Below are 26,031 nucleotides of genomic sequence, written 5' to 3' on the forward strand. Positions count from 1 at the left end.
GAAGCCATTCTTTTTTCCCCCAGACCAGAGGAAAATAATCGCAGCCGCTCAGTTTTACAGCGTGTTAATTTAGCTCCCTGGTGAATAAAGTCGAAGGCTGAAGGCCAAGCAGTTTACTCAAACAGGAGGCTGGGACTCCTGCCAAGACAGTGGGGTGGCTTCCAGGCCGCGCTGTGATCCGAGCTACAGGTGGAGGCACAGGCGGCCGGCGGGGAGGGGGGGGCCTGCGGCAAGCAGCTGAAGGGGCCGGTGGGGGTGGCGGGGAGGTGAGCGGGGAGCAAGGGGGCCCGCCTGGCGGCAGGAGACCCCATCGGGATGGTTCCCACGCAGGCGGCCGTGTCCTAGGGGGCGCCAGGGCTCACGTGCCCTCTGTCCTCCAGCTTTCTCAGCCCAAACTGGGCAAAACAAATGCAGAAGCTGCGCGCTCATGAGGTAGGGGTGAGGCGGGACCTCTCGGACCTCACAGAGGTGACCATGTGAGGTGCGCTCTGAACTGGGTCCAGGGAGGACCCAGCTCAAACTGGGGCCGTCCCTGGCTGCTTGGGACACGCAGTTATCCCGTGAGTACAGAACGTCACAATTTAAACTGTGCCCTTTAAGATTTAGGAAAAAATGTAACTGCTGAAGCAAACAACTGCAGCCTGGCTGTAAGTGTAAGGGGCTGAAGTGGTTCCTATTTTAAAGGGGTTCCTTCTCCACTTTCAAGGGGGTGGGTGGACTTGCTGTGGGGGTGGGGCTGGCACATACCAAGAGGCAAGAGGCAATTTTAAGCCATCCAGAACATTGACCAGGAACGCTGCTTATGATTTTTCAAAAACTGTGAGAAGGGAGCTCAGGGGAAGACTTGGCCTATGGGCAGCAGTATTCCAGTCGAGACAGAGCTCGTCTTGTGGGGCCAGGATGTTGGCCAGGCACTCGTGGGTCAATCAAGGAGACAAGAGCTTGAGACTTCTAGGTGGTTCCCATGGTAAGTGTCACAGAAAAACCCGTCATCCGCCTGGAGTCTCAGTGAGGAAGCATCGTCAGGCGCAGTCAGGAAAGCAGCCAGCCCTGCCGGTCCACGTGCCAGGTGACAGCACCTGGCCTCAGCAGCGCTGGCTCTGGTGGGAACCTGCTCCAACAGCAGGGGCTTGGTGAGCACACACACAACGTGAGACGGGACTTGAAAACCGGCGCTGTCACTGGTGTACACAACAGAACCATAAGCCCTTGCCCCGGTGGAGGAAATAAATGAAAATCACTCTAGGAGAAAAGGCTCAGGCTTCTGGGAGGATGGGGGCAAGACCCTGAAGCCCGTGGGGCTGGGGTTGCAGCTGGGGGGTATGCCGGGGCCAGGCCAGTGCTTTGCAAGTACTGCACAGAGCGGATACCTGCTGCCCATCCCTCTGCCGGGGTCTGAGTGGGATGGAGCTCCCAGGTAAAGTCCTGGACCTCTTTTGTCAGAGGCCAAGTCTGGGGGCGGTTCTTGTACCATGTGGGTCCTCCATGGATATCATTAGAGTAAACACACTAGCAGAGGCTAGAGTTAACCTTTCTGGGTGAGAAACCCTTCAGGGGCACCTAGTGAAAGATATGGACCACACATCCAAAAGGAAAAGGTTGTGCATACCATGTGGTAGGGTTCCCAGACCCCCAAGAATCCACACAAGCCCAAGATTCCCACCCATGACAGGCCAAGTGAGCATGTGACCGGCTGGTGGCCTGTCAGCCCTGTCACGCGTGTCAGCAGCCACTGAAAATGATAGCAACAGGAAGTCCGGATGGTCAGATAGAAAAAGAACATTTATTGTTTTCAACAAGCCAGACTGTCATCTTAACAACCTGTGTTGCAGCCACCATTAGTCTCTATTTTTCTAGACAAGGAGTTGAGACAAAGAGGTAAAACAAGGCACTGATCATGTCACACAGCTTGGCCTTGGAGGTGTGAGTAGACAGAGATCACAAGCTGGGGCTTTGAGGGGATGGGTTTGGGGAGGGATTCCTTGGGAGTCAGGAAGGGCAGGGAGGCCAGGCCTGGTCCCCACATGACCTGTCAGAAACCTCCTTTGGAAGTACCCATGGGTCTCCTGTGTCCTGCTATGCTCGTGAACCCTCCCCACCAGGCCCACTGGTCCTACCTCAACAAAACTAGCCACTCTGTGTCCCCTGAATAGGACCGGCCATGCAGAAAGGGCCGCTTTCTGGTTTTAGAGGGGCTGGTGGCAGGGGCAGTCAGGACAAACCATGCTGGGACACCTCCTTAATGAGTGTGCAGAAGATAACGATGTAGGCAAATTAGGACCTTTTATCTTGAACTGTACCTCTTAAGGCATCGCTGGGCCCGTGTGGGGCTCTCCCAACACTGGAAGCCCAGAAACCTTGTAATGGGATTTGGGGATACATGTAACAGAGACCCAGTTTAAAGCACCATAAGTGAAAAGGGTGGTCGTGATACAGAATGTCACAGCTGGACAGGCAAGCTGTGTGAAAGACAGGCTGATGCTGGACCAGAGACAGAATGGACCCAGGGCCTGGCAAGCTACTAGGACCGTCCCTTCATGGTTCCCTCTGTGAATCAACTTTTTCACTGAGACACCCCATATGAACAGGGAGCAGGGCTTGTCCCTCACTGAATGCAGTCACAACCTCACAGCCCCACTGGCTCCAGGAGAAAGTCCTGGGGCAGAAACTGTTGGCCCTGGTGCCACCGTGACAGGCTCCTGACCTGCAGGCAAGGTGCCCCCCCACCCCACCCCCACCCCAGATGAGACTCAAGGGCTGTTGCCCGAGGACTCAGTTCGTGGAAACAACGACCTGGAGCTGTTTTCTCCACTGCTCTTCTTGACGTCTCGAGTGGTCTGGTCCCTCACAGCATCAGAGGCGGGCTGACCTGGGGCCACGTGTGTCCTGCTCAGGCTAGAAGGTTACAGAGCCAGTGCCACCTGAGCCTGCTCTGGGAACCTCACTTCAATCATTAGAGAAAAACCATGTCTGTATGGATATTTTATCAGAGCACCTCCCTGAAATGTGTCCTGGTGATCTTAATGGTTTTCAAGTTTAGGCAGTTTGTACTTTAGCAAACTATTTCCAAGTCCTGAGCAAATGACATATTTAAAAAGGAGTGCACAGCTGATGGTGACGGTTCATTCAAAATTAACAGCACAAAATAGTGATTTTTAACTTGGATATTGAAAAGTGGGACCCAAAGTCATCAGATCCTAAAAACCTTGCCTATGTGTTCTCTGGAAATTCTATAGTTGGGGATGTATTTCTGCAAATCACAGTTTATTACCTATGTCCGTGTGCATCTAGACTTTTTTTTAGATACATATAATGTATCCATATTTTATATAATTACATATATTAATCTACATATTAATACATAGAGTTAAGATAACCCCACATTACTACTAGCTAGCTCAATATACCAACCAGGTTTTTTTCTTCCCAAAACACCAGCATCCTGCTACTACTCAACTGGTGTGCTCTTTGGTCAAAGAAACACTATGTTTTAATTCCACATTAGTTCACTCATGCTCCTTCATGTATTCACCTGACTGTTAGAAAAGCACTATTCTGTTTGTCCCCAGGAAATTAAGCTTTGCAGTGATGAGAGAGAAAATAATTTATAAAATACCCAAATCTGTTTTTCTGTTAACACAATATGTTTAAACAATGTAGCACAACGTTTATTTTAGATTTTTAATTTTTTTTTTCACTAAGGCACATGACGTATAGAAATACTGAGGTACAAAATGTAAATTTCTGCATAAGATTTAAAAAATAATCCTTTTGGAAAATGGAGGTAAACAACATCTTCCAGAGGATTCAGCTTCTAGCTTGTTTTTTCTTTTGAACCAGTTCAACCAGCAGCTTGTATCTAGCGATACAGTCTTCCTGGAGAGAGAGAAAGAGGTGGTGGGGTGACAGTTACAATCAGCGTGCCCCTTGTGGGGTTAGCCCGCCATGCCCAGTCCTGACCAAGGGCTGTCCTGTCGGCCTGGACCTCCCGGGGAACATGCTCTGCTCTCCCTGGACGCGTCCCAGCACCGGCTGGTCTTCCAGCCCCTCAGGCTGCAGAACTGGCAGCTTAAGACCCAGCTGCCTGTGGCTGCCACTCCTTGGGGTGAGGACCCTGATGAAGCACGGAGCGGCCTCGCTGCTCCCTTGTGTATCACAGGGTACTTTCCAGAACCATCTCTGTTTCTGCTCAGAAACACCCTGGAGGCACCGTAACCCTTCACTAACTTAAGGTCATGTGGGAAACCAGGTCACTGGTTTGTGGTCTGCTGTAAATGACTTTATCAGCTGCCCGGGACAAGGGGTTTTGGCTTTAGCAGCGTTCTGAGAGAAACATCTAACAGGTGCCTCTTCTGCATCCCCAAGGACTGCTGCTGCTGCTAAGTTGCTTCAGTCGTGTCCGACTCTGTGCGACCCCATAGACGGCAGCCCACCAGGCTCCGCCGTCCCTGGTATTCTCCAGGCAAGAACACTGGAGTGGGTTGCCATTTCCTTCTCCAATGCGTGAAAGTGAAAAGTGAAAGTGAAGTCACTCAGTCGTGTCCGACTCTTGGCGACCCCATGAACTGCAGGCTACCAGGCTTCTCCGTCCATGGGATTTTCCAGGCAAGATTACTGGAGTGGGGTGCCATTGCCTTCTCCCCAAGGACTACCTGCCTAAAACATCAGCCTTTTCCTAACTCTTCTGCCCCTGGCAGAGCCAAGCGTGAGATGTGGTACTCAGCGGCCCAGAGCTCCACTGGAGGATGCGGGAGCTCTGGGCTCTGAGCAGCAGGCCTGCCGGGGCAGCGCCAGGGGCCTGGCTCCTCTCTCAGGCCCCAGTCACCCAGTGGCTTGTGGGCCACTTCCGGGGAGTCACCCAGGGGCAGCGAGCCAGCAGGGGTGGCTGAACCTCCCCTGGACCTCGTTCTGATGTCAGGCTTAAAGGGAAGGAACCCTTGCAGGACCTTCCTCCCTGAAACAGGAAGGTTTCCAAACCCCCAAGGCAGTGAGTTTGAGCATCCCACCTCTAGGAATCCATGGTTGCAGCTCCTTCATTTTAACCCATTGTCAGTTCATCCTACCTGTAAATACCTGTGTACTCACAAGTGCTAGAGGAATTCAGGGAGAATCATTTCTTCCGGCAAATCAGTCAGAGGGGCTGGGAAGGAGCTGTGTTTCTTAAACAGCTAATGGTTTATTTCTCTCCTCAGGAATTATTAACTTCATTATTTTAAAGAAGATAAACTAGACCTATACACATGGGGACATCCGTGGCCATAAGCTAGATTTCCCAACACTGAATTTCAATTTAAAAAAAAGTGTAAATGAACATCAGTGTGCCCACAGGCTTCTGAGTGGTGGGCACAGAAGGCAGCAGAGATTGGCTCTTTTGATTTCTCAGTGTTCCTGGTGTCTCAAAGGGTGTGGGTACGAGGAAAGAAGCCCAGGAGACTGTGTGTGTCAGGGAGGGCCAAAGTTGAGATCACATGGGCGGCTCCGCACTGTCAGCGCTGAAGCCGGCGTCGGGTGGGGCCTGCTTCTCCACAGGGGCAGCCCACTCCCTGAGCTGGTGTCTGGGAACCCTCTGCAGACGTGTTTAAGGAGCTGTAAACGGGGCGGACAGCGCTGCAGGGACAAGCTGGATCCTGGTCCTGGTGTCCACCTGTCAGTCCCTCCCCCGGCCTAGCCCCTACTGGCAGAACGAAGGCTCCAGAAGGTTGGCAGCACTGTCATAGGGAACTTAATGTTCTGTGCATGGGGTTTTCAATGAGGAAAAAGTAACTGGTCGGTGTAATGATGACACTTAGACTCTCGACCTCATTTATGCTCAGTCGAGTGCACAGATTCACACACTGTCAGAGGCAGCCTACTGGAAGGCAGCTGGCAGGAGAAGGATGGGTTGGATAGAAAGGACAGGAGGAGGCGTGAGATGAGGGACGGTCGGGTGCAGCCACAAGCCACTTCCCTGTGTCTGGAGCCCCCAGAGGCCTGCCTTCCGGGCGTCACCCACCTTGCTCTTGGACGGGACACACTTGGCTATCTTGTCCCAGCGGTCAGAGGATCCCCTCGGGTACTGCTGTAACGCTAGTTCCAGAAGCTTCTGTTGGTTCTGAGTCCAGGGCTCCTCTGAGGCTCGCGGGCGCTCTCTCTGCTGGCTCTCCTCGTCACTGGACTCGCGCTGCTCTGACAGGTCGAAGTCTTTCTGCCTCTTCCCCCGGACCCGCTCCTCCGGCTCGAGGGGCCGGGCCGGCCTCCGCCTCCGCGGCCGGCTCTCCTCCGCGGCCTCTGCCCCCAGCTCGGCCGCTTCCTCCTCCTCCTCCGTGGCCGACTGGGCCTCTTCCCGCTGGGTGATGATGCTGTCCTGCAAGGCTGCGGTGGGCCTGGTGGGCCTGGGGTTCTGAGCTGTGGATTTGAGTTCCGAGAGCCTGACCATCCCTGTGTGGAGGGACACATGGGGAGAGGCAAGGTCGGTTCAGGGAACAAGAGCCGCGGTGGTGTGGCCGCCACAGCAGACAGTGGTGGGGCATTTTGCGTGTATTTTACTGAACGTTCCCAGTATTCTACAAGGATAGCCATCACTACCGCAGTTGTACAGGGAGGGACATCAGCCTCAGCAGCAGCAGAGCTGGGATCCGAACTCTCTGTCTGATTCCGGGCCGTGGTCCCTCCACCACTCTAAGGAACAGGGGCCTCCAGAGTCCGCTGTGATCAGAGGAAGTGCAAGGACTAACCGCCTACTTTCTAGGTTAGGAAGGATGTTCTTCAGGACCCAGGGTTGCTGCTAACTCCACGAGTGTCAGCAGACTGTGTCAGACCCTTCACTGGGCTCGCTGACTGCCTGGGGCCCTGCGCCACCGCCACCCACAGGCGTCACCTCAGAGAACCCGCAAATGTTCAACCACGCCTTTCCTGCCCTCCTCACATACTCCTGACCCCTCCTACTCTTTAGAAAGACCTGTCCACGGCCCACCAAACTCCTCGCTGCCTTTTCAAGAGCATGTTTCTGGACACCGTCTTGGAGGGGAGCATCTTTCACAGAACGCTGTTAGCCGGTCCCTGCCTTCATGCCAGACCAACAGCTGTCCTGGTGGGAAAGCAATCGGGAATGCCCTCCCCCCTGAGTCCTTAGCATCCACGCCCTGTCCTCCCCAGGGAGACGTTTCCAGATCTCAGGGTTTGCTGGTTGCTGGCTGGTTACATCGAGTACAGGGACCTGTATTTAAGTAGAGTTGGAAGGTTGAAGGCGCACTTCCTGGTTTCAAGCAAACAGTATGGGGCTCTAATTCCATTTAGTCTTTGAGAAAATGGATTCTGAAAAACACAGATTCTTGGGGAAACTGCTTGATCTGTTCTCAAGGATGCTCTGTGTGTGCGGTGGCAACTGTGGTCAGTGTGGAAAAACCGTACAGACTGGCTTTCCCATGTGTCCCCTGCCCCCAGCTTCTCCCATACTAAAGAACAACAAGGTTTCTACAGCTCCTCAAACTTATTTAAGTACATCTTAGCACCACTGTGTGTGCAGGGCTGGATTGGCTGGTGGGTGATTGTAAACGGACCCTTTTCAGAGAGACAACTGGTAGAGTCCATTGGGCGCAACTATTAAACACCATCATTTTTTAAGCAGTTGTGAAATGAGGGTTATTTTGAAGACATGGCTTGAGGTTACTGGGATGGAGTGGGTGCTGACTCACCTGGGGAGCAAGTAACTGAATCCTTCAGTTGCTTGGCTTTGGTTGTCACCTGTTTCAAAATATAAAAGAGAAAAGCTGACTTTCCACATGTTTATTGTAGGTGAGGTGACCTATTTCATACAAGATCCATGTGAAGGAACAGAGCTTATTGAATCTTAGACCTGGATGGACCCTCAGGCATCAGCTCAGTCCATTCTTTCTAACCAAAAGAAAATTGAAGCCCAGAGAGATTAGAGGAGTTGCTCCAAAATATCAGTTTAATCAAGTGGCAGAGTCAGGACAAGAACTCAGCCCATTCAGCCCCCTTATACAAGGGTGCTTCTGAAGATGTACTAGTTTTCAAAATCATTATACAAACACATCATGTTTTTTAGGGACAGCTTCCTGAAAGAGTATGTTTCTTCACTGGAGACTATTATACCAATGAGCATTATGAACAGTGGAGAGATTTACTCTGAAGCTAATGTAAGAGTCTGTCCTTGCACCCCAGAAACCCTGAGGGCACTAAGACTGATCCTGGGGGAGGACCGCTTGGTGGAGTAGGGCAGTTTGACCCAAGAACCATAAGACGTTTACATACATACGTGAGTGATCCACAGAAAGAATTATTCCCTTTCTTACAAACAAATGGTATTATATTGTATGTCTCACCTTACAGTTTGCTTTTTTCTTTTCAGAATAGTTTTTTTTTTTTAATTTAATGATGTCTTAGAGGTCTATAGATTTCCCTTTTTAAAACTGCTATAAAATTTACAGAGTGGAATGTACAGACTTTAAGTGTACATTTCAATGAATTTTGACCAAAACATGTAGCCAACATTCTAATCGAATTATAGAACATTCCTGTTACCCTAGAACGTTTTCCCTGTGCCCCTGAGTCCATCTCAGCCCTACCACTGCTCTGGTTGCTGCTATATATATACTTTAAACATGAGATCAACATTAAATACAAAAATTAAAATGGATAGTTATCTGCCTCAGTGCATTAACTAAACAAGCCATCCTCTCTCCATTTATTAACTTTATTGAGGTTACATTCCATTGTATACATGGAATACATACTTTGTATTCTGTTCCCCTTAATCCACGTAAATTCTTGAACCAATATTTCATTGCTTTAAAGAAATTTGAAAGTAAAACCTCAGAAAATATCCTATGACCAGCTCATAGTTAGATCCTATATTCGGTCGGTTCCACCTCTGATTAGCTGGGTAACCTTGAGCTATTTCCATCCTTTGTCTGTCTCATGTATTACCCTCTGTAATATGTGGATAAAACTGCTAATACCTTTTGTCTGTTAGGGATGTTTTAAGTTTGAAATAAGCTCTTAGCATGATACCTAGCAGATGTTAAAGGCTCAGTAAATATTACCTATTATAATTGATGTGGATCATTTGTTTTTCATTCATACAAAGGGCAGAATTAGAGAAAATATTTAAAGCTGCTTAGAAACACTCTTTAATTCTATCCCCTACTTTCCACTCTATGAATGACCTTGCTTATTTTATGGGAAAAAAACTTAAGGTTATCCAATGTAAGCTTCCCTGACTTCCAGCTTTCCCAACTCAAAATTCTGATTGTATCACCATATATCTTTCTCACATTTTATATAACCTACGATATCTTCTTGTATATTTTGAATCATCTCTAGATCACTTACAGTACCTAATACAATCTAAATGCTGTGTAAATAGTTGCCAGTGTGATGCAAATTCATGTTTTGCCTTTTGGAACTTTCTAGATTTTTACCCCCAAATATTTTCCATGCAAGGTTGGTTTAATCTGTGGGTGTGGTGCTGACCATACCACGGGCTTCCCTGTCTAATTGCCATTAAGTCCCTTGCTTAGAGATCTCTTAGCTCCTCAAACTAAACAAATTCCAACCTAAACTCATCGACTTCTCTGCTTTTCCTTCCTTTTCCTAACAGTATTATCATCCCAGTCACATAGGCTCAAAATCGAAGGGCCAATTTTGGGGGCTTTTTTCTTCCTCTCCAGCCAGTTCCACATTCTTCACAATATTGGTTCCATCTGTTCCCATCTCAGGTCTCTATCACCTGTATTAGCCCTTCATTCTCTAACTAAATTAGTATTACAGCCTTCTAACTATTCTCTAACTAAATTAGTATTACAGCCTTCTAACTGGTCTAAACTTACTTGTTAGCAGTTCTATGGAATAATATCCCTAAGGCTGAGTTCTCATCAAGTACCTCTGATGGCTCACCAGTGACCATACAACAAAGTGTTTAATTCTTAACCTGACACACAGGGAAATCCACAATCTATTTTCTTTCCTGTATGCATCCTGTTGAACAATTAATGCTCCCTTTTGTTGTTTAGTTGCTAAGTCACGTCTGACTATTTGCAGCCCTGTGGACGGTAGCCCGCCAGGCTCCTCTCTGTCCAAAGGATTTCCCAGACAAGAAATCTGGAGTGGGAAGATCCCACAGTGGAAAGATCCAGGGGATCTTCTCAACCAAGGAACTGAATCTGTGTGTCCTGCGTTAGCAGGTGGATTTTTTTTTTCTTTAACCACTGAGCTATCTTAATGCTCTCCAGATGGTCACAAATTCCCCACCCTGCTAACAACACTGTAAAGGAATTATACTCCAATTAAAAAAAAAAAAAGAAATTCCCTACCCTGTACTCTTAGACATTGTTAACATTTGTCTGAAATTATTTTCTTTTCTTTAGCAAACCTCTCCTTAAATATCTGTCCAGAGCCAAACCATCCTTCAAGGTACTTGCAAGTATAACTTCTTCTTGAAGCTTCTCCCAATGTCCACCACCAGAACTACCAACTCTGGTGACAATATCTCGCCTCTCTCAATTCTACTGTATTTTTAAAGATTTTATGTTTTTACATCATCATACGATAAAATTACCTTTTCTTTTGTTGTACAGTTCTGTGAATTTTAACATATTTATGGATTTATGTAACTACAGGATACACAACCTACATATAGGATATGGAATAACTCTTTTTTTTAAACTCCTGCAACTTATTTAACAAAATATTTTGGAGATTATTCTCCAACAGTACACGAAGACTTTTTTCAGCTTAACTGAGATATAATTCACAGACTATACAGTTCATCCACTTAAAGTGTATAATTCAGTGGTTTTCAGCATATTCAGATACGTGCAGCCATCATCATGACCAATTTTAGAACATTTTTATCACTTCAAAAAGAACCCCTATACCAATTAGCTATCATTCTCCATCCTCCTCATCCCACCCCATTTCTCATCAAGCAGTAAGCAACTATGAATCCCTGTAGAGATTCTACAGACCTGTGGATTTGAGGATCTGTAGATTTCTCTATCCTGGACTTCCATACGAGTGGAATCATATGTGCATTTTGGTGGCTGGCTTCTTTCCCTTAAGGTGATGTTTTCCAGGTTCATCCAAGTTGTAGCATATATCATTACTTCATTTCTTTTTATTGGGGAGTAGCATTCCATTGTGGATACACCACGTTTTGTTTATGCCTTTATCAGTTGATAAACATTTATTTCTATCTTCTGGCTGTTATAAATAATGCTGCTATAAACATTTGTGTATAAATTTTTGTGTGGGCATATGTTTTCGTTTGTCTTTTTTCTTTTTGTGGGTGGACAGTATGTACCTCGCAGTAGAACTGCTGTGTCATGTGGTAACTCTATGTCTAACTTTTTGAGGAACTGCCCTACTGCTTTCCAATATGGCTGCACCATTTTACATTCCCATCGGCAGTATATGAGGCTTCTGATTTCTCTACATCCCTCCTAAAACTCATAATCCAATTTTGTTGTATTATTCCACATCTTAGTGGGTATACAGTGGTATCCTGTGGTTTTGATTTGCATCTCCCAGATGATGAGAGATACCGAACACTTTTTTTCATGTTTATTGGCTATTTGTATATTTTCTTTGGAGAAATGTCTGTTCAGATCCTTTTTTCCTTTTTTATTTGGGTAAGGGTTTTTTTTTTTTTTTTTTAATGTGCTATGTGGCATGTGGTTTCCTAGTTCCCCAACTAGAGACTGAACCCACACACCCTGCAGTGGGAACTCAGGAGTCTTAACCACTGAACCGCCAGGGAAGCCCCAGATTTGTCTTTATTATTGAGTTGTATGGGTTGGTTCTTTTTATATTCTGGATATAAGTACTTTATCAAATAAAGGATTTGCAAGTATTTTCTCCCATTGTGTAGGTTGTCTTTTCAGGTTCTTAGTGGTGTCCTGTGAACCATAAACGTTTTTAATTTTGATGATATGCACATTGCTTGGACTTTGGTTGGCCCATCCAAGAATACTTTTGCTGAATCCAAGGTCATGACTTAGCCTCCTATTTTCTTCTAAGATTGGGTTGGCCAAAATGTTCGTTTGATTTCTTCTGTAAGATGTCATGGGAAAAAAAAAAAAACAACTTTTTTGCCAACACAATAGTTTTATAGTTTTAGCTCTGACATTTAGGGAATAGCAGCCTTAAATAACAATGTTAAATTTTCTGATCCACGAAAAGAAGATAATTTTCCATTTGTTTTGATCTTCAATTTCTTTCAACAATGTTTTCTAGTTTTTGAAGTGTGTACTTCTTTTTGTTAAGTTTATTCCTATTTTATTGTTTGATGCTATTATGAATGAAATTATTTTCTTAATTTCATTTTCAGATTGTTCATAAAGTATATTTGTACATTTATGTTTCCTGAAATCTTGATGAATTTTATTAGTTCCATTGGTTTTTTAGTTAATTACTTAGCATTTTGTATGTATAAAATCATGTTATCAGCAAACAAGGGCAGTTTCCTTCTTCCTTTTTAGTCTTACTTTTCTCACCTAACTGCTCTGGCTAGAACCTCATAAATTTTGAATAGAAGTGGTGAGGGCAGACATCCTTGTCTTATTCTTGATCTTAGTAGGAAAACATCCTCTGTCTCACCAGTAAGCATGCTTTTAACTGAAGTTTTTAGTAGATCTTCTTTATTGGGTTGAGGCACTTCCCACTTATTCCTAATTTGTTGTTTTATCATGCAGGAGTGTTGGATTTTGTAAGATGCTTCTGCTAAGATAATCTTATTTTTTATTCTATTAATATGATGAAAGTAAAGTGAAAGTGTTAGTTGCTGAGTTGTACCCAACTCTTTGCAACCCCATGGACTGTAGCCTGCCAGGCTCTTCTGTCCATGGAATTTTCCAGGCAAGAATACTGGAGTGGGTTGCCATTCCCTTCTCCAGGGTATCTTCCCAACCTAGGGATTGAATCAGGGTCTCCTGAATTGCAGGCAGATTCTTTACCATCTGAGCCACCAGGGATGATATGATTTTATGATGAATTAGCCTTTGACTCTGTGGATCACAACAAAATGGAAAATTCATAAGGAGATAGGAATACCAGACCACCTTACCTGCCTCCTGAGAAATCTGTATGCAGGTCAAGAAGCAATAGTTAGAACTGGACATGGAACAACAGACTGGTTCCAGATTGGGAAAGGAGTACACTATAAGGCTGTATATTGTCACCCAGCTTATTTAACTTATATGCAGAGTACATTATGTGAAATTCTGGGCTGGAAGAAGCACAAGCTGGAATCAAGATTGCTGGGAGAAATATCAATAACCTCAGATATGCAGATGACACCATGCTTATGGCAGAAAGTGAAGAGGAACTGAAGAGCCTCTTAGTGAAAGTAAAAGAGGAAAGTGAAAAAGCTGGGTTAAAACTCAGCATTCAAAGAAATATGATCATGGCATCCAGTCCCATCATTTCATGGCAAATAGACAGGGAGACTTTATGGCAAACAGTGAGAGACTTTATTTTCTTGGGCTCCAAAATCACTGCAGATGGTGATTTTGACTGCAGCCATGAAATTAAAAGATCTTGGAAGAAAAGCTATGACAAACAGCATATTAAAAAGCTGAGACTTTACTTTGCTGACAAAGGCCCATCTAGTCAAAGCTATGGTTTTTCCAGTAGTCATGTATGGATGTGAGAGTTGGACTATAAAGAAAGCTGAGCATTGAAGAACTGATGCTTTTGAACTGTGGTGTTGGAGAAGACCCTTGAGAGTCCCTTGGGCAGCAAGCAGTTCAAACCAGTCAATCCTAAAAGAAATCAGTCCTGAATATTCATTTGGAAGGACTGATGCTGAAGCTGAAACTCCAATATTTTGGCCACCTAATGCAAAGAACTGACTCATTGGAAAAGACCCTGATGCTGGGAAGGATTGAAGGCAGGAGAAGGGGACAACAGAGGATGAGATGGTTGGATGGCATCACTGATTTGATGGATATGAGCTTAAGCAAGCTTCAGGAGTTGGTGATGGACAGGGAAGCCTGGAGGGCTGCAGTCCATGGGGTCAGAGAGTCAGACACGACTGAGCGACTGAGTGACTGACCTCAACTGATTGTGTGTGTGTGTGTGTGTGTGTGTGTGTTAGTCACTCAGTCGTGTCCGACTCTTTGCAACCCCATGAACTGACTGACCTCAACTGATTGTGTGTGTGTGTGTGTTAGTCACTCAGTTGTGTCCGACTCTTTGCAACCCCATGAACTGTAGCCAGTCAGGCTCCTCTATCCATGGGATTCTCCAGGCAAGAATACTGGAGTGGATTGCCGTTCCCTTCTCCAGAGGATCTTCCTGACCCAGGGATCGAACCCAGGTCTCCTGCATTGCAGGCAGATTCTTTACCATCTGAGCTACAGGGAAGATCTATGAACTGATGATGAATTTACATTTATTGATTTTCAGATATTGAATCAACTTTGCATTCTTAGAAATCCCACTTGATTAGGGTACATAATTATTTTTATTAGTTTCTGGATTCAGTGTGCTATATTTTGTTGAGAAGTTTTATATCCATCTTCACATGAAATACTAGTCTGTAGTTTTCTTCTCATGTCTTTGGTTTGCTATTAGGGTAATACTGGCTTAATAAAATGCTTTGGGAAGTATTCCCCCTCTTCTATTTTTGGGAAGGTTTGTGAAGTTTTGGTATTCTTCTTTAAATGTTTGGTAAAATTCAGCAGTGAAGCCATATGGGCCTGGACTTTTCTTTGTGAATAGTTTTTGTTTTTTTTTTAATTAAGTTACTGATTCAGTCTCTTCAATTGTTATAGGTCTCTTTTGCTTTTCTATTTCTTCTTAATTCAGTTCTAGTAGTTTATGTCTTTCTGGGAATTTGTCCATTTTCATTGATAGCTATTAAGAGAAATAGGTATCCAGACTCTAGGCCTACATTTCACAGTATTCCTTTACAGTCCCTTTGTATTTCTGTTAGAAGAGCTATCTTTTTTCATTTTGATTCTGTTAATGTTTTTTCTTTTTTTGTCAGTCTAGTTAAATGACTGTCAATCTTATTAATATTTTCCAAGAATCAGCTTTTGGATTCATTGACTTTTCTCTACTTTTCCAGTCTCTAGTCTATTTCATTAACTTCTGGTCTATTTTTTCTTTTTTCTTATTTCTTTCCTTCTGCTTGCTTTAAGTATAGGTTGTTGTTTTCCTAGTGTTTAAAGGTGGTAGTTTGAATTATTGGTTTGAGATCTTTCTTCTTTCTTAATAAAGACATTTATAAATTTCTATTAACTTCATTATATGCATTCCTTAAAACTACGTGTACTGTGTCTTCATTTCCATTTATCTTTAAGAATTTTGATTCCCCTTGCGGTATCTTTTCTTCTTTTACTTTTGGCTGTGCCACATGGTTTGCAGGACCCTCCCTGACCAGGGATTGAACCCAGGCCCCCAGAAGTGAAAGCTCAGGGTCCTAACCACTGGACTGACAGGGAATTCCTGGGATTTTGTCTTTGATTAATTTGCTATTTAATAGTCTGAGGTTTAATTTAGACATATTTATTGCTTTTCCCTATTTTTTCCCTGCTACTTATTTCCAGTCTCATTCCTTTGGGATCAGAGAGTATACTTTATATTACTTCTGTCCTTTTAAACTTATACTGAGCACATTGTCTGTCTTAGAATATGTTTCATATTTACTGGAAGAATTTATTTTCTGTTGTTGTTGGATAAAGTGTTATATAGATGTCTGTTAGGTCTACCTGATTTATCGTATCATTAGAATCTTGTTGACCTTCTGTCTGGTTTGTTTTCTCCATTATTGAAAGAAGGGGGCACTGAAGTTTCCAACTTTTATTGTTGAATCACCTGTTTCTGTTTTCATTTATCTGTTTTTGCTAAATGTACTTTGGTGCTCTGCTATTAGATGCACATGCTTATAACTTATATTTTCTTGGATTGGCCTTTTAATTATTATAAAATGTTCTTTTTTATCTGTACAATTATTTCTTGTTTTGAAGTGTATTTAATATTAGTATAGCCACTCCAGCTTTATTAAGGTGCTGTTTGCATGATATTTTTTCCTTCCTTTTATTTCTGTGAATCTAAAGTGTGTCTCCTGTAAACCACACAGGGATGAATCATGACTTTTTTTTAATCCTCTCTGAAAAACTCTCTCTTGACTGGATTATTTAATCCATTTACATTTAATGTTATTATTGATATAGTTGAATTTAACTTTTAATGTCTTTTTTTGTTCCTCTATTATTGCTTTCTTTTGCATAAGTGAATATTTTCTAATGTAGCTTTTTTTTTTTTTAACTGTACTTTATTTTTTTTTTTTTGTTGCTTGAGAGTTTACCATATACATCTTAACTTATGACAGTCAGCTTCAGATTTATACTGCCTTAATTCAGGGATATATAGAAACATTACTGCTATAAGCTCTGTTCTCTTTACCCCGTACTGTAGTGTGTCCATTATATATACTGTATCTATTCATGTTACAAATCTAGTAATACTTTTAAAATTACTACTTTACTTTCTGTAGTGGTTCACTCAGCCCATACAGCTTTGCTCCCACTCACATCCTTTGTGCTCTCGTTGGTAAATATATTATACAAATATTACTTTTCTATATGTTACAGACCTGAGAATAGCATGTATCTGTTATTTACAACTGCTTTCTAAATCAGTTAAGGAGAAAACATGTATTTATACTGTTTTTTTATAATTACCTAATTACCTTTCCTGGTGCTCTTTTTCAGGTAGATTCAAATTACCATCTGGGGTCACTTGCTTTCAGATTGAAGAACTTCAGTTTTTGTTTACACTGAAAAGTTTTTTTGCTTTTTTTGATAAATAGCTTTGCTGGATGTAGGATTTCTGGTCAGCAAGTTTTTCTTGAGTACTCTGAATATGTTATTCTACTGCATCCTGGCCTTCATGGTTTATGTTGAGAAGAAAGCCGTTAATCTTATGGGGAGGGGTTTCCCTTCTAAGTCACAAGTCATTTCTTTCTTGCTGCCTTCAAGATTTTCTCCTTATTTTGACTTTCTGCATTTTTATTATGATGCATCTTTTGTTGACATTCTTGAGCTTATCCTACTCAGAATTACTGAGTTTCCTGATGTATTTAGGTTAGCATTTTTCAATAAACTTGGAAAGTGTTCACCCACACACTCTTTGGATTTTTTTCCCTCCTTTCTCTCCTAACTCCCATTATGCATATGTTGATGTTTTCTCTGAGGCTCTGTTCACTGTTCTTTTGTTTTTCCCTCTGTCCCTCAGCTTGAATTTCTCTACTGGCCTATCTTCAAGTTCGCTAATTCTTTCCTCTGTCAGTTTAAATCTACTGTGGAGCATCTCTAGTGAATTTTTAGAATTGTAATTATTATACTTGAATTTCTGCTGGTTCTTTTATTATTCTAAAAACTAATTTATATCTCACACATTTACAAGTGTTATTTTGAGGTCTTTTTCTGTGAAATCATATATTTGGTCACTTTTTTTTTAAGTGTTTATTTATTTGGCTGTGTCAAATCTTAGTTGCAGCATATAAGATCTTTAGTCTTTTAGTTGTGACATGTGAACTCTTAGTTGCAACATAAAGGATCTAGTTCCCTGACCAAGGATTGAACCCTGACCCCCTGCCTTGGGAGCTCAGAGTCTTAGCCACTGGACAATCAGGAAAGTCCCCTTTGGTTACTCTTCCAGGGCAGTTTCTGTTGCGTTCTATTCTAATGTGTGGGTCATATTTTCCTGTCTTTTCATGACTCATTATTTTTGTTCAAAACTGAACTTTTGGATAATATATTGCAGCAATTCTGGTTAGTGACTTCCCCTCACCACACCCTTCCCCAGTGAAGATTTGTTTTGTTTGCATGTTATTGTAGTGGATGGCTAGATTACCTTAGTGAGGCCTATTGCCCTCTGCCCCTACAGCATTAGGCTCTGATGTTGTTCCTCTGGTAGGTGTGGCATGATGCCCAGTCATCTTGGGATGCTTGTCTAGTAGTATTTGTAGGACTCTCTTCCTCTCTTTACCTGACCACAATCAAGTCCATTAATTGCTGGCTGAAGCTCTGTTTTCTACAAAATGCATGAGGGCATAAATTACTCCACAAAGAAATCAAATCAAATTGTGGTTCCTTTGAAGGGATGGTTTCTGAGGTAATATTGGGTATTTGTTATGACTCCAGAAAGACTCCTCCCGAAGAAGTTATTATCCATGTGTTGGTTTTAAGAATATGTGATTAGCTACTCCTTGTACTGACAGAGAATTCTGAATACAGCATAGGTCTTCTTGACTTACACTGGGCTTCTTGTTGTTTAGTCACCCAGCTGTGTCCATCTCTTTGCGACCCCATGGACTGCAGCACACCAGGCCTCCCCCTCCCTCACCATCTCCCGAAGTTTGCCCAGTTTCATGTCCATTGCATCAGTGATGCCATCCAGCCATCTCATCCTCTGATGCCCTCTTCTCCTCCTGCCCTCAATCTTTCCCAGCATCAGGGACTTTTCCAGTGAGTTGGCGGTTTGTATCAGATGACCAAAATACTGGAGCTTCATCTTCAGCATCAGTCCTTCTGACAAGTATTCAGGGTTGATTTCCCTTAAGACTGACTGGTTTGATCTCTGTGCTGTCCTACGGACTTTCAGGAGTCTTCTCCAGCACCACAGTTTGAAGGCATCCATTCTTTGGTGCTCTGCCGCCTTTATGGTCCAGCTCACAACTGTAAATGACCACTGGGAAAACCACAGCCTTGACTATATAGATCTTTGTCGGCAGAGTAATGTCTGCTTTTCAACACATTGTCTGGGTTTGTCATAGTGTTCCTCCCAAGAAGCAATCACCTTCTGATTTCATGACTGCAGTCACCATCTGCAATGATTTTAGAGCTGAAGAAGAGGAAATCTCTCAATGCTTCCACCTTTTCCCCTTCTATTTGCTATGAAGTAATGGGGCTGGATGCCATGATCTTGTTTTTTTTAATATTAGTTTTAAGTCGACTCTTTCAGTCTCCTCTTTCACCCTTATCAAGAGGCTCTTTAGTTCCTCTTCACTTTCTGCCATTAGAGTGGTATCATCCGCATATCTGAGGTTGTTGATGTTTCTCCCGCCTATCTTGATTCTAGCTTGTAACTCCTCCAGCCCAGCATTTCTGATGATGTGCTCAGCATATAGGTTAAACAGACAGGGTGACAGCAGACAGCCCTGTCATACTCCTTTTTCAGTCTTGAACCAATCAGTTGTTCCATACAGGGGTCTAACTGTTGCTTCTTGACCCACATACAGGTTTCTCAGGAGACACGTAAGATGGTCTGGTATTCCCATCTCTTAAGAGCTTTTTTCCACAATTTGTTATGATCCACACAGTCAAAGGCTTTAGTGGATCACGTTTTGTCAGAACTCTCCGCTATGACCCATCTGTCTTGGGTGGCCCTACACGGCATGGCTCATAGCTTCATTGAGTTGCACAAGCCCCTTCACCACAACAAGGCAGTGATCTGTGAAGGATACATTGAAAATGTTTTTACTACACCTAACCTACTGAATGTGAACACCAAAGCTTTTGGCCAGATAGTAAAGAAACCGCCTGCAATGTAGGAGACCCAGGTTTGATCCCTGGGTCAGAGAGATCCCCTGGAGAAGGGGCATGGCAACCCACTCCAGTATTCTTGCCTGGAGAACTCAGTGGACAGAGGAGCCTGGTGGGCTACAGTCCATGGGGTCACAAAGTCACACATGACTGAACAACTAACACTTCACGTAAACATACTCTGAACACTTACATTAGCCTAAAACTGGACAAAATCATCTAACACAAAGACTATTTTATAATAAAGTATTTTATATCTCATGTAATTTATTGAATACTGTACGGCAAGTGGTTGTAAGTGTATCAGTTGTTTACTCATAATCACTTCACTGCCACTAGCCAGCATTATGGGAGTACTGTCCTGCATATCACCAGCCTGGGAAAAGACCAAAAGTCAAAATTCAAAGTATAGTTTCTACTAAAGGTTATTGCTTTTGCACTATCATAAAGTTGAAAAATAGTCCAGCTGAACCATTGTAAGTCGGGGACTATCTGCATAAATCACAATATGGACTATCCATACCACACAAAAAAAATAGCTAATATAATCTGAGTCTTTCAGATCCTCAGTTTTAAATAATGAAATGAATGGTAAATATCACTATAATCATTTAGGGGCCATACTTCTACTTAAAAAGGCAATTTAAACATGTAAGAAAACAACTGGTCAACTTTCCAATTTTATGTGGTTCAACAATTATTTTAGTATTCTATCCTCTTTGTGAAGAACGCATCTCCTGGTGCCACAAAATGGTTGATGCTTTTTTTTCCCTGAGAATTTCTCTTCATTAGTTTTTTTTGAGAACATTTAAGTTCTCATTTAGCAAATTTCAATTATACAATACAGTGTTATCAACTATAGTCACCATATTATACATTAGATCCTCAAACCTTATTCAACTTGTAGTTGAAAGTTTATACCTTTTCACCAACCTCTCCGTATCTCCATCTCCTAGTCCTGGCAGCTGCTTTTCTACAACTTTTCTACCAGTTTTGACTTTGGGCTGAATACTCCTCCCCTGTACGTGTGTGTATAAACACATTTTGTGCACACGTGCATCAGCTGAAGAACACTTTGTTTCCATACACCAGCTATTGTGAATAATGTTGCTAAGAAAATGGGAGTGCAGATGTCTTTGAGATAACAATTTTGTTTCCTTTGGATATATACCCAGAAGTGGGATTGCTGGATCATATGGTAGTTCTGTTTGTAATTTCTTGAGGAACCTTCATACAGTTTTCCATAGTGGCTGTACAAGTTTACATTCTCACCCAAAGTCTACAAGAATTTTCTTTTCTCCACATCCTCACCAGCATGTTCTCTCATTTTTTCCGTAATAGACACCCTAACAGGTTTTGAGGTGATCCTCACTATATTTTTGACCTGCATCGCCTTGATGATTAATGATGTTGCACACTTTTCATATTCTTGTTAGCCACTGATAGGTCCTCTTTGGAAAAAGTGTCTATTGAGGACTTTTGCCTATTTTAAAAATGAATTATTTGGGGTTTTTGGTTTGTATTTCTATGAGATCCTTGTATATTTTGATGTTACTCCCTTATTGGATAATAATACCTGGTTTGCAGGTATTTTCTCCCATAGGTTTCATTTTTATTTTGTTGATGGTTTCCTGAATAGAAGCTTTTTCGTTTTATGTAGTCTCACTTGTTTTTATTTTTGGTTTTGTTACCTTTGCTTTTGTTGTCAAATCCAAAAAATCAACACAAAGACTAATGTCAAGGGGCTTATTCCCTACATTTTCTTCTAGTTTTATGGTTTTGGGTCTCATGTTCAAGTCTATTCTGTCTTGAGTTAGTTTTGTGTATGGTGTAAGACAGAAGCCTGGTTTCATCCTTTACATGTGACTGTCCAGTTTCCCAACACTATTTATTAAACAGACTATCCTTTTCTCATTGTATATTCTTGGCTTTGTCAAAAATTAGTTACCCATATTAATAAAAATAAACCAGTGGGTTTCTTTCTTTTAAGAAATTTTTTTATTGGAGTATAAGTGCTTTACACTGTTGTCTTTCTGCTGTACAACAAACTGAATCAGCTGTATTACATATATCCCTCCTCCCTGGACCTCACTCTCCCCCACTGCCCACCATCCCAGCCATCTAGGTAATTACAAAGCACTGACCTGAGCTCCCTGTGCTATACACACACAGTAGCTTCCCACTGGCTGGCTGTTACATATGGCAGTATATATGTGTAAAATCCTAATCTCCCAATCTGTCCCACCCTTTCTTTCCCCCACTGTGTCCACGTGCTTGTTCTCTCTGTCTGTGTCTCTATTTCTGCCCTGCAAATAGGTTCATCTGTACCATTTTTCTGGATTCCACATATATGTGTTATTATACGATATTTGTTTTTCTGACCGGCTTCACTCTATATAAGAGACTCTGGAGCCATCCACATCTCTGTGCTGCTGCTGCTAAGTTGCTTCAGTCGTGTCCGACTCTGTGCGACCCCACAGACAGCAGCCCACCAGGCTTCTCCGTCCACATCTCTATAAATGACCCAATTTCATTCCTTTTTTATGGCTGAGTAACATTCCGTTACATGTATGTACCACGTCTTTATAGCTTTATCTGTTGATGGACATTTAGGCTGCTTCCATCCCCTGGATATTGTAAATAGCGCTGCAGTGAATGTTGTGGTACATGTGTGTTTTTGAATTACGGTTTTCTCAGGGTCTATGCCCAGCAGTGGGATGGCTGGGTCATATGGTAGTTCTATATTAGGTCTTTTAAAGGTGCCTCCATATTGTTCTTCATAGTGGCTGCGTCTATTTACATTCCCACCAACAGTGCCAGAGGGTTCCCTTTTCTTCACACCACCCCCACCCCCAGCATTGACTTGTAGATTTGTCGATGAGGGCCATTCTGAATAGTATGAGATGATATGTCATTATTGTTCTGATTTGCACTGCTCTGACAATTAGTGATGTAGAGCATCTTTTCATGTGCCTCTTGGCCATCTGTGTATTTTTTTTTTTTTTTTATTAGCAAATGTCTATTTAGGTTTTTTGCCCATTTTTTTGATTAGGCTGTTTTAATATTGAGCTTCATGAGCTGTTTGTATATTTTGAAGCTTAATCCTTTGTTAGTTGCTTCATTTGTAAATATTTTCTCCCATTCTGAGGGTTGTCTTTTCATCTTACGGTTTCCTTTGCTGTGCAGAAGCTTTTTAGTTTAATTAGGTCCCATTTGTTTATTTTCATTACTCTAGGATATAGGTCACAAAAAGATCTTGCTGTGGTTTATCTCAGTGTTTTTCCTGTGTGTTCCTCTAAGAGTTTTATATAGTGTCTGGTCTTACATTTAGGTCTTTAATCCATCTTGAGTTTACTTTTATGTATGGTGTTAGGGAGTGTTCTAATTTCATTCTTTCAAATGTAGCTGTCCAGTTTCCCCAGCACCACCTATTGAAGAGATTTATCTTTTCTCCTTTGTATATTCTTGCCTCCTTTTCATAGATTAGGTCACCATAGGCACAGGGTTAGGGTAGGTGGGTTCATCTCTGTGCTGTCTATCCTGTACCACTGATGTATATTTCTGTCTTTGTGCCGGTCCCATACTCTTGATTCCTGTAGCTTATAGTATAGTCTGAAGTCAGGGAGCCTGATTCCTCCAGCTCTGTTTTCCTTTCTCCAGATAGCTTTGGTTATTAGGGATCTTTCATGTTTCCATACTAATGGTAAAACTTTTTGTTCTAATTAGTAAACCAATGGGTTTATTTCTGGCCTATTATTTTTTAATGCCAGTGCCATACTGTTCTGATTATCATCACTTTGCAATATAAGTCGAACTCAAAAATGTGATCCCTTCAGCTTTTTTTTTTTTTTCTTTTTCCAAGATTACTTTGGCTATCTGGGATTTTCAGACTATTTTTTCTATTTCAGTGAAAAATGCCATTAGCATTTTGAAAGGTTTTATATTGGCTCTGTAGATCACTTTAAGTGGCATGGACATTTTAACAGTATTAAATTCTTCCAGTCATGAACATGGGCTTCCCAGGTGGTGCTAGTGGTAAAGTCAGGAGATGTAAGAGGCACGGGTTTGATCCTTGGGTTAGGAAGATCTCTGGAGGAGGGCACAGCAGTCCACTCCAGTGTTTTTACCTGGAGAATCTCATGGACAGAGGAACCTGGCGGGCTACAGTCTATAGGTCACAAGGAGTCAGATACAACTGAAGCAACTTAGCATGCAATCATGAATACTAAATATCTTTCCATTTATCTGTCTCCTTCAGTTTCTTCCATCAATGTCTTATAGTTTTCACTGTATAGATCTTTCATCTTCTTGGTTAAATTTACAACTAGCACTTTATTCTTTTTGATGCTATTGTATATGGAATTGTTAATTGCTATTTTTGATAGTCTGTTGGTGGGTGTACAGAGTTACAACTGATTTTTGTATAGTGATTTTGTTGCCTATGATCTTACTGAAATAGTTTATTCTTAACAGTTTTTAGGTGGCATCTTTAGGGTTTTCTATATGTAATATCATGTCATCTGAAAATAGAGATGACATTGGAAGTGACTTGGTTTTCACTAAATCCATTTCTCTGATAGATCTAGACGACTTTGAAAACATGAGTGCCAGTTTAGTCTGAGTGTTTAGTATTACTTTACTAGCATATTCTAGAATGCATTTTCCAGTTACTCATTCTGCTTTTATATCATATACAATGATATTAGATACGGTCTCTGTCTGTCTTAATGTAGATTTGTGGCTTTTTTCTAGCTTCCTTTTGGGAGAAGACCTATATTCCTACACAGGTGCATACAGACAAGGCTTCTCTTCTTCCTCAGTATGAGAAAAAATAATATTGTGGGCTATTGGCTTAGGTGGGCTTTTGGATAACACTGTCCACGTGTGTATTAAGTTACCTGGACTGTAGAATTGTAGGTAAATGTGCTTCACCATGTTCTGATTCCAAGCAGAAAATACTTTATAATCCTGTTTCTTCATGTAGTTACACCTAAACTTATCTTTAAATTTCTTATGAAACAGGGGCTTTATAATCAATTCTGGGATATGTGGGTTTAAGCTGGAGTGAATGAAAAATACCTAAAATAGGTTTCACTCCTTCCAGTGAAAATACTGATGAAAGTAACAGAAAATTAAATTAACAAAATGAAAATTATATTCATAGGGTGCAGTTAGAGTCGGTGAACAGTTACATGATGGCACATTTCTACTCAATATGCAGAAGAATTTTCCAATTTTCTGAGCTATATCAAGTATATTACTCATATTTCTGGCATCCTCAGATAACTTAGAAAATAAATATTGGCTATTAGTGATAACCTCAAGTTATATTTTTCAAATTCTGGCTGACTTAGTGACATTTTAAGTATTCTAACAATAAAAATTATGTAACTGTGAGGTTCATTCCAGTTGGCCCTCAAGTAAACACTGAGTTGAACTGCACAGGTCTGAACCACTTATAAGTGGCTTTTTCCAATAAAATGTACTAAAGTACTATACAGTTCACAGTTGGTTGAATCTGAGGAGGCAGAACTGTGGATACAGAGGGCTGACTGTAAAGTTATATGCGGATTTTCAACTGTGTGGGGCATCGGTATGTCTGTCATGCTGTTCAAGGATCAACTGTATTTTCATTCGGTTGTATTTAATTTTGGCCAACTTTCTGCTGAATCTATCACTCATTATAATCAGGAACTATTGTGATTTCAAATGAAAGGGGCACTCTGTTACCTGAACATAAAATAAACCACCTGAAAAATGTTTCCAACTGGTAGAAAGCAGTGCTGTTCATTCTTATTATTTCTCCAGTGTCTTTAAAATTTTCTCTGGATTCTCTGTCTGGATAGAAAATACAAGAAACAATAATAGTGTTCATCTTAATCATTAACAAAGAGGGCCTTCCATTAACTTCCGGATTACCTCTATAAGTAATGTAGATGGCCCATTTACTGAGAGAATATACTAATGTCAACAGACAGGAGTGTAGTTTTGCAAATATTTTTAGTCTTACCAGCAAGATATTGTAACAACCCAACATCTGTTCATCCACTTTCCTCTTTTTTTAAATGAGGAGATTTTTAGCACAAGGAAGCAGTTTTAAATTGCATTAACACTTACTAGCATCTGCCTAAGGGTCACTCACCGTCTATTGACTTGCTGTATCTCTGAGCTATACATAAGACAGAGTTAAACAAAAAAATTCATGATAATAAAATAAATCCCCACCATAAAGTATGATGCTATCACCAGACCATAGATTATACTGTGAAAAACCAGTTCCCTTCATGAATAAAACATCCATGGTATTCAAAGTGGATGTCATTGTAACTAGTAAATTGGATCTAGACTTGAAAGTGGATCTGTCCTTTTGGTAAGATATAAGGTTCTGATGAGTGAGTAGAAATTACAAACTCAGTACAGTAGTAATAGAGGACACTAAATAAGATCCGGGGAAAAACAAAAGAATGGTAAATGGGAG

The 26,031-nt window shown here is 42.0% G+C and overlaps 1 protein-coding gene across 1 annotated transcript in view; it reads right to left on the minus strand.

Annotated features, from left to right (window-relative positions):
* Positions 1-3,667: 3,667 nt before the first annotated feature.
* Positions 3,668-26,031, minus strand: part of DNAJC1 (DnaJ heat shock protein family (Hsp40) member C1) — a 182,875-nt gene continuing 160,511 nt past the window's right edge. The window contains exons 10-12 of the mRNA XM_070380991.1: positions 7,674-7,722; positions 5,993-6,417; positions 3,668-3,876 (exon numbers count right to left, since the gene is read on the minus strand). Coding sequence (XP_070237092.1) covers positions 3,808-3,876; positions 5,993-6,417; positions 7,674-7,722 — 543 coding nt within the window. The 3' untranslated portion in view covers positions 3,668-3,807. The remainder of the gene's footprint in view (positions 3,877-5,992; positions 6,418-7,673; positions 7,723-26,031) is intronic.

This window comes from Bos mutus, chromosome 13 (assembly GCF_027580195.1).
Source record: "Bos mutus isolate GX-2022 chromosome 13, NWIPB_WYAK_1.1, whole genome shotgun sequence".
NCBI classification, from domain to species: Eukaryota; Metazoa; Chordata; class Mammalia; order Artiodactyla; family Bovidae; genus Bos; species Bos mutus.